This window comes from Bidens hawaiensis, unplaced genomic scaffold (assembly GCF_021521415.1).
Source record: "Bidens hawaiensis isolate Kalapana, Puna unplaced genomic scaffold, B.hawaiensis_p1.1 tig00031211_1, whole genome shotgun sequence".
In the NCBI taxonomy this organism is placed as follows: domain Eukaryota; kingdom Viridiplantae; phylum Streptophyta; class Magnoliopsida; order Asterales; family Asteraceae; genus Bidens; species Bidens hawaiensis.
The window spans coordinates 153,635-162,897 of NW_027495263.1; the positions used below are offsets into that span (position 1 = coordinate 153,635).

Here is a 9,263-nt window from a genome sequence, read left to right on the forward strand (position 1 = left end):
ATTAACCAATATTAAATAAAGTATAGGTGGGTATATTTCTATAGGTGAACAACAAAACAAATCACCATTTGACAAGAATGATCATGGCTAATTGTTTTTTTTACGTGTTTGTATAATTTAATTTTCTAATATCTATACAAAATATAAAATATTTAATTACAACAGTTATAACTTGATATAGATTAAATAAATGAAAATAAAAAAAAGGTTATGAGGTGGCGGTTTGAAACAAGAAATGATAGTACTGAAGGATAAATAAAAGTTTTTATAGGTTTGTTAGAAATCTGATGTACCATGTTAAGTTGACGGTTTAAAATAAGGACTAGCTTTATGCATTAGGGGTTGGTATTCCAATTATTTTGTGGCACTCGATAATAAAAACTCAAAACAAGTTACTATTATCTTCATTCATTAATAAGTATATTACTTATCACAAGTTTACTTTTGTGCTTATACTTGGTGCATGCCTGCCTGCCTGCCTGGTCCTGGTGTTGTTTGAAAATTCTTGAAGTCACCACCGTTAGCACAGAAATTAGATGAATCTTCATCCTCAAATCATTTAACGAACGCACTAGATGAAAAGGCTTTACAATGCCATTGTCCTTTTCCGTTAACATGATATTGCTAGATGGGGCTTTCGGCCAACACACTTTTTCAGTGAGAAACTAATCTTATCACATGCACTTTCTTATGGTTATGGTGTTTATAACCTTTTTAATGAGTGGAACATACCCGGATTCACTCAGACTTGATGTTGTTAATTTGTTTAGGGGAAATCAAGTATTAGTTCATTAGTCGTCTTAGCAAGTCAATTATATCGTGCATAGTCTATCGTTAATCATATAACTAGAAATTCGAGATAGAAAGAATAAAGATTCATCCTATATTTGGTCCTCCATGAATACGATGTATGTTTGATGAAGATACAATGTGGATATCGTGGAAGACCGGGTGTCTCCATATGAACCTTAAACGTGTATGATCGAGGTTTTGAATAATAAACCTTATAATGTTAATTTGCATGCATGATTTGTTGTGAAGCGTGGATTTATGTATCTGTATTGTATATACTAAGGCTCTCATACTTGAATGAATCTTATTGTTTGTTTATTACACCACACTTTGATATTTACAACGTTAATTTACATGTTTTGTCATGAAGCATGGATTTATGTATTTGCATATATTTTGAATTGAGACCCATTCTTTAATAAATCTTATTGCTTGGTTGGCTTCTGGATTGCATATTGGTTCTCCACCCGGGCTGTTTACTGTTTTGTCATTTTCGTTGGGTGTGTTGGGCTGGAGCATAAACTTAGAATTCATCAATTCGGTTTGGTTTCTTTTGAATTTATTTTATTTTGTTTTTTAACATCTTTAAACTTTTCAAATGTGTTTTTGAGCGATTTATTAGAGCATGTTTAGGATTGAGTTTGAAAAATGCTTATCGGCGTTATCAAAAAACCATTTTGAAAAGATAGGATTTGAGTATTTTGAAAAACTGTTTTTTAACCCTTTCAAAATGCTAAAATAAAAAAGATTTTTGTGATTGCCAAATACATTTTAACTTATCGTTTTTTTGAAAACACTAATAAGTCAATAAGCATTTTTCAAACTCAACCCCAAACATTGAACAGTCTGATTTCAAACCGGAAAAACACTTCACTTGATCCTAATAGTATAACAAACACTTCATTTAAACTTTTCAAATGTTGTTCTGTTTTTTTTTACATAAACTTAGATAATTGTAGTTAATATTGAAAGGGGTCATTAAGAAATTTAATGAGCTTTTTTCTTAAAGGAAAGTGGAATTTGAAGGCTTGAAGAGGTTGCCTTGTTTTACAAATTAGGGTTTTAGTATAAACGGATGATCAGTGTCTATATATGCAATTTGTGCGCAAGTTTGTAATTTGTTGAGTAAAAAGAAAGAGTCGTGATCTGGTGTTTGATCACAAAACCGGTTGTTCGAGTAATGTTTTTAATTGGGCCTAATTTCCAACATAGATTTTGTCCAAAATTGATATGTCATTTAGTAACTTATAGTGATGTATTCTTGTACATTTCGGGATTACCAAAATCATATTGAGGGATGATAAATGAACGCGACTTGACTGAAACATTTGATTAGGGTATTCAGATGTGGGATTAGATATTAAATTAGTTGAAAAATAGTTTTATCAAGTATGGACGAGTATGGTATTAAATGATAGCATGGCTCAATTCCTCCAAACATGCATACCATTCACCCGAACCATACCCACACTAATTATAATTTAATCAACTATTTCGCTAGTTTTTCATGCCTATACTTCTAATATATGGGTAATACAATTAAAACTTTGTTACTATTGTATAAAGTTTTCCCTAAAAATTAACAGTGAGAGATGTATATGAAATCCAATAAGTAATTTTAACACACCATCTGGTATTTATTTATCCTACAAGAATTTAACATGCATTATGTAACTGAGATTACCAATAACTGTCTTGAATCCCTAATAAACCTAGACCATGACACCAAACCGTATCAACAAATTATATTGATATGACTTATTCTAAACGGTTTAATTTTAGCTTATGAAGTCCATATTCGTTACTAATAGCTAAGCGAATAACCTAAAATATTTATTTTTATAAATTTCATACCGTATAAGATTAATAAAATATAATTGAACTTAACCTTAAATGGTTAAAACTTCATAATCGAATCAATATAACTTGGAAAACATCTAGACTTTCAATGACATTAAGGTCTGCTCTTTCTCGTGGAACAAGAATAGAGTCGGAAATAACATGTTGATTTGCGCAAATCAGTGTAATTTGATGTTTTTGGTTGGGATAACATTTGCTAATCCGAATCATTTTATGTTTAATAAAAATATACAATATATTAAAATAAGAAGTAAATTTAAAGAATCATATAATATAAAACCAAGAATCTTAATCTTATCTTAAACATATATAAACAAAACTTTTAAAAACTCTATGGTTGATTCTCTCAAGCCACCAGATTGCTTTATTTTTAAATAAAGGTTTCTCATGCATTTGATCGGAATTCACATATATGGATCTCACTAAACACAGATAGCCCTTAAACGGGTTATAGCATCTCATTAAATTGAAAATTAATTTCACCAAATATCTTAAATATACATCAAACCCAAATATCTTAATCTCATCCTATATTCTCTCAAGTCACCAAATTGTTTTATTTGTAAATGGAGGCTTCTCATGTATTTGACCCGAATTAATGGGTATGGGTCTCACCAAATCCAGATAGCCCTTAAACGGGTTATAAGATCTCATTATATTAAAAATTAATCTCACCAAATATGTGATATTAAAATCTTATAAAATAGGGATGTACTAAAAATTAATACCCGATTTTTTTTAAATATGTTATTTATAATTAAGAAACAATTTTATAGTAAAAAAATAAGGCGGGTCACGAGTCTCACCGACCAAACCCAGATAGCTTTTAAACGGGTTATAACATCACATTTATTTGTGAAACCCTTTCATCATCAAACCCTAAATATATTATTAACTTTCTTACAATAAATAAAATTAAAATCCAAAAAATATATAAATACTAGAAACGAAAAATGTAAAACTACCCTCGTAAATACGGGGATAAAAACTAGTTTGATATGAAAACCCTATAAAATAAAAACTAATATCTAATTTTTTTAAAATATATTATTTATAATTAAGAAACAATTTTATTGTAAAACATAAGTGGGTCATGGGCCTCACAAAACCTAAATAGCTTTTAAACCAGGTTAGAGTATTTAATTTATTTGTGAAATCCTTTCATTAACAAATCCTAAATATATTATTAACGTCCTTACAATAAATAATTTTAAATTCAAAAAATATATCTACATATTCTAATAAAGTAAAATAATTGTAGACACATGTCATTTTATGGTTAAACCTTAAAATTTTTTTCCCTCCTAAACTAATATATGTCATAGATCAATATTTATTTACTTTCATTTTACACTCATATTTATATTATATATGTATTTTTATAAAAATAAATATTTACATATTATACTACCATACATTGTTAGAATATATTTCAAAACATACTTTGTGAAATCCAAAAAAATCAACAACAAACCCTGTTCGCTAAAGATTGAAAAAAATATAATTTCAAATGTTATAATTAATATACACTGTATATTGTTGAGTAATGTAAAGAAAAAAAAACTCGAATTTGCATTCATTTTACGAAGCAAATTTTTTAATCATTAAATTGCAAGTATATGCTGAAAACTCGATCCATTTTTAAAATCAATTCATTTATCTGTTGATTGTTTTTGTAAATTGTCATATAAATTTATAAATTATAAATATATGTTTTAAATCTATCAACTTATTTTTTCGGTTAATATAGTAAATTATATATATATTAAAATGTAAGGATGGTATATACCAATCACTTTCATATATAACAAATTTTATCATATTTAGTTTCTTGGGTTTTATTATTAAGGATTTTTTTTGGGTTTTTTGTGCCACTTAAATTTGTTATGGGTCAAAAGTTGGTAAATAGGTTGTTTGGTACAAACCAACTATATCTGGCTCAAAATTTGTAACGGGTCAAAAGGGGGGGGGGGTGATCCGAGTATTTTTAAAAGTTTGATAACACAAATAGATTTATCTTCAAATTTGTTATGGATTCAAAGTGTTGCCTTGAATATATCAAACGGATGAAAGTTAGAATTTTTAACATGATTTGGGTTTTGAATTTATTTTCAAGGGCATTTTGGAAATTAACAAAAGGTTCAGGATTTGAAGAATTGACTATTTTTCCCTCAATTATTACAATTCAATAAAAGACGGCGAATACTTCCGACATGTAACCTCCTGACCCATAAATACTTCTAACTTTTTTCAATTTGAAACATTTGTGTGATAATTGATTTTTCCTTCAATGGTGGTTAGAGAGTTGCATGTGAAACATGTCATGCAAAACTATGCTTAAGTAAAGCAAAACATTCACAATATTGAACAAATTAACGTGTTATTTTCATGTTGTCATTGGCAAAGTCGAGAAGCCCTTCAAACTTACCAGATACTTTTTCATGGTGTAGCTCAGAAAAACAAGCTGTTCCTGAAGAGCATCCGTCGTTACAAGTTAATGGTATTCGTTCCTTTTATGAGTGGTATACTGATTAACATATCAATAAAGGTGACGCTCCATCTGTATTTAGGCTGAGTGGTTTGAAATATCATTGTATGAGAAGTCTTTTGCCCGGAATTGGTTCATAACCAAAATTCTTTTATTTATACATATATGGTATTGAGAATGAAATTTTCCATAAAAGGAACATTCTTATGTACTTTGCACGTGCATTTGATTTTATTCAGTTTATTTAAAAAAGACATTTTGTGATATAAATAAAATATATTTATGTATATATAGTATAGATACAGACATAGATGTAATAGATTTTTTCATATACGTTATGTACTTATTTGCTTTAATTATAACTTTATTATTTAGATTATGTCGTGTGTTACAATGGCTCTAAAACTAATAAATATTATAAAAAAACCATCTCGTAATATAGGAGATAAAAGCTACTAAATAATATAGGATAAGATAGCTTATTTTTTCAAACAAAATCCACCAAATTATTACTTTCTAGGAAACAAGACCAATAAAAGGAAAAGAAAATCCGATTTCAATAATAATAATAATAATAATAATAATAATAATAATAATTTCCCGGGAAAGCCCATCTGTTATTTATTCCCGGGTAAATAAACTAATAACAATAACCCATCTTCCCAAATCAATCATTCAATCAAATCAATCCACCATGAACAACCCAAACCCTAATCAATCTTCTTCATCGACTCCACCGTCCAAATCGAAACCCTCAGACCCACAAACCCCATCAACACCATCTTATTACTACCACCCATCTCCTTCACGCACCATCTACAGCGATCGTTTCATCCCGTGCCGATCATCCTCCAATTTCGCCCTCTTCAACATCTCTCCGCCGGCGACTGCTCCGGCAACGGCGACACCGCCGTCGTCCGATTCGACACGTGGCGAAGAAAACCCATCATCGTCCGCTGCGTATACGGCGTTACTGAGGACTGCATTGTTCGGGTCGGATCTAGGGTTTGGGGGCCCACCCGGTACGCCAGATAAGAAGAGTAACCCGGGTGGTGGGTCGACGGTTAATCGGAATATTTTCAGGTTTAAGACTGAGACTAGACAGAAGGTGCCGTCTTTGTATCCGTTAGGGTTAGATGATCAGTTGCCTGGGGTTAGTCAAAGCCCGGTCAAAGCTCCCAGAAAAGTACCTAAATCTCCTTATAAGGTTTGTTTTTAGCAAATTTGGTGATTTTATGACATGGGTTTTGAGTAGTTTTTTTTTTGGGTATAATAATTGACAGTAGATATTGAGTGTGTATATTTTGTTAGGTTTTGGATGCACCTGCATTACAAGATGATTTTTATCTGAACCTTGTTGACTGGTCTTCTCACAACGTGTTGGCGGTGGGATTGGGGAACTGTGTTTATCTTTGGAATGCTTGTAGTAGTAAGGTAAATTTTTAATATTGAATTTTTTTTTTTAAATGTGTAGTATTGAATCATGATGATAATTGAAGTTTAATGTAAATGCAGGTGACTAAATTGTGTGATTTGGGGGTTGATGACAGTGTGTGTTCGGTCGGGTGGGCGCAACGCGGGACTAATCTTGCGGTCGGTACCAGTAATGGAAAAGTCCAGGTAATTTTAATGGTTTATTTGTATTTTTTGTTTATTTAGTTAAACATGATGGTGAATCTTGGCGGAGTGAATTACTCGCGTGCAGAAAAGTAATTCAATGCAATTGTTTTTAGAAATTGAGAATATGGTTCGTTGTTATAACATATTAATACAGAATAGTCTGAATCAGATCCTTATTGAATTAACTTACCTTATTAATGTTTTTTTCTGTTTAGATTTAAGTTTAAAGATAATGCTGAGCCTTAGCAGAACATAGTGTATGCCTTGTATGGATGAACCTTATTCAAATTGAGAATATGATTCGTTGTTCAACTTCTATTACTGTTGCCAAGGCCTAACAAAGAAAAATAGAAAAGAAAATAAAACTGTAGCATGCTAGATTGACATGAGTAAAAAACTGGTGTCATGAAGTTTTATAAAGTTATAATAATCATGTCTGTTATGAATGATAGAATGCGCAGAAGTTTTTATTTTGCTAGAATCTTTGTAATTTAGATGGTGTTAAACCTACTCTAAACGTATTGTCGCACTTAGTTTGTTTATCGAACCCTTTTGAATATAAGTAGTATTTTTTTCTCTTAATTTTTGCTTTTAACGTTGCCCAAACCTATTGGTTACAGCATGCTATAGCAGAATCCTAACATGATGTTAGTTATTAACCAACATTATTTTTTTAATTTCAAATCAGATTTGGGATGCCTCACGTTGTAAAAGAGTAAGAACAATGGAAGGACATAGGTTACGTGTCGGAGCACTTGCTTGGAATTCCTCTATGCTGTCTTCAGGAAGTCGTGACAAAAGTATTCTTCAACGTGATCCTCGTGCACAAGAAGATTTTGTTAGTAAACTAAGTGGTCATAAATCAGAGGTAACCTTTTCTTAACCTCCAATATATTAGTTAACATAAATCAATTTGTTTACACCATATATGGTTTATTTATTATCTTGTGTTGTTAATTGTAGGTCTGTGGACTCAAGTGGTCTTATGATAACCGTGAATTAGCATCGGGTGGAAATGATAACAGGGTAAGTGGTTAAGTTAGTTACCTTCTTGATCTCTTTTGGATACGTTATTAATTAACTTATTATTATTAATGCAGCTTTTTGTTTGGAACCAACATTCGACACAACCTGTTTTAAAATACTGTGAACATACGGCTGCTGTGAAAGCAATTGCATGGTCCCCACATATTTATGGACTTCTCGCCTCTGGTGGAGGCACTGCTGATCGATGTATTCGGTTTTGGAACACAACCACTAATTCTCACCTGAGCTGTATGGATACTGGTAGCCAGGTATCTTTCTCGTAAAAACTATATTAAAGGGTAGTTTAGACATTTTACAAAAGCTGCTAGCTTCGCTTGTTGTTATAATGGCAGGTATGCAATCTTGTGTGGTCAAAGAATGTCAATGAACTCGTGAGCACTCACGGATACTCCCAAAATCAGATTATTGTTTGGAAATACCCTACTATGTCTAAGGTAACAGTTTTTAATAATGTAATGTGCCGAAATTGCCCTCAAGAATTTATGGTAACTTTTTTAACATTCAATATATGATCTGCAATGCAGCTTGTGACACTTACTGGGCATACATATAGAGTTCTGTATCTTGCAATCTCACCAGATGGGCAGGTAGATTTTTAAGTTACTTTTGTGATTATAAGTTTAGAGAATATTATCATAAATTTATTAACAAAAATGGTTTTGCAGACGATTGTGACGGGAGCTGGAGATGAAACGCTTAGATTCTGGAACGTGTTTCCATCACCCAAATCTCAGGTAATAAAGTTTGGACTGAAATGTTTTTACTTAAATTTTAAAGTTAAAATGTAACTGAAACATATGTATGATCGATGTTATGCAGAACACAGAGAGTGAAATTGGTGCATCATCATTTGGCAGAACGCACATTCGCTAATCTCACTTTTGAGATTTCGGGTCATCATTGAAGTGCATGAAAGAATGGTTTCAACATAACTTAGGATTAACAAGAGTACCATGTTGATCAGCTTGATCATGCCAATGCAGATGCTGCAGAGCCGACTCTTTATTTTACCTCTATCTATTTTTGGTGTAAATTTGTGAATATAAGTTAAAAGTCAACAGTGCTGTTACCTACTCTGAAATTAGACCAAGTTAAACCTGAGTAGTTTAGTGCCTGATGTTTGGCCCCCTTTTGGTCCATTGAAGTGTTAATTCTTTTACTGTGCCATTTAAAATTTAGAATAACAGATAGGAACAGTAAATCACTTCTAATTCTTGTATCTATGTGAAATATATTATAAAATCTTAGGTATAGAATTATGAAAATTGATTCAACACTTTTCTCTCTATCTCTAACAGAGATATATATCTTGTAATTGCATTATTCAATCTCTCTCATTCTCTTTGTTATTTGTGACCAGCATCACGTCCCGATCTTTATATGGTTGTCGAAGTTCTTTACATAAAATTGGTTCAATTGAATGCACCTGGTACATGTATATTCGGTAAGAGAAGCG

The 9,263-nt window shown here is 31.4% G+C and overlaps 1 protein-coding gene across 1 annotated transcript; it reads left to right on the plus strand.

Moving 5' to 3' along the window:
* Positions 1–5,800: 5,800 nt before the first annotated feature.
* Positions 5,801–8,732, plus strand: LOC143581873 (B-type cell cycle switch protein ccs52A-like). The gene is made up of 10 exons (XM_077064554.1): positions 5,801–6,347; positions 6,452–6,574; positions 6,656–6,760; positions 7,449–7,628; positions 7,724–7,786; positions 7,861–8,055; positions 8,140–8,241; positions 8,332–8,394; positions 8,473–8,541; positions 8,627–8,732. The coding sequence occupies exons 1-10, from the start codon at positions 5,835–5,837 to the stop codon at positions 8,678–8,680; spliced, it is 1,467 nt and encodes a 488-aa protein (XP_076920669.1). The 5' UTR covers positions 5,801–5,834; the 3' UTR covers positions 8,681–8,732.
* Positions 8,733–9,263: the final 531 nt, after the last annotated feature.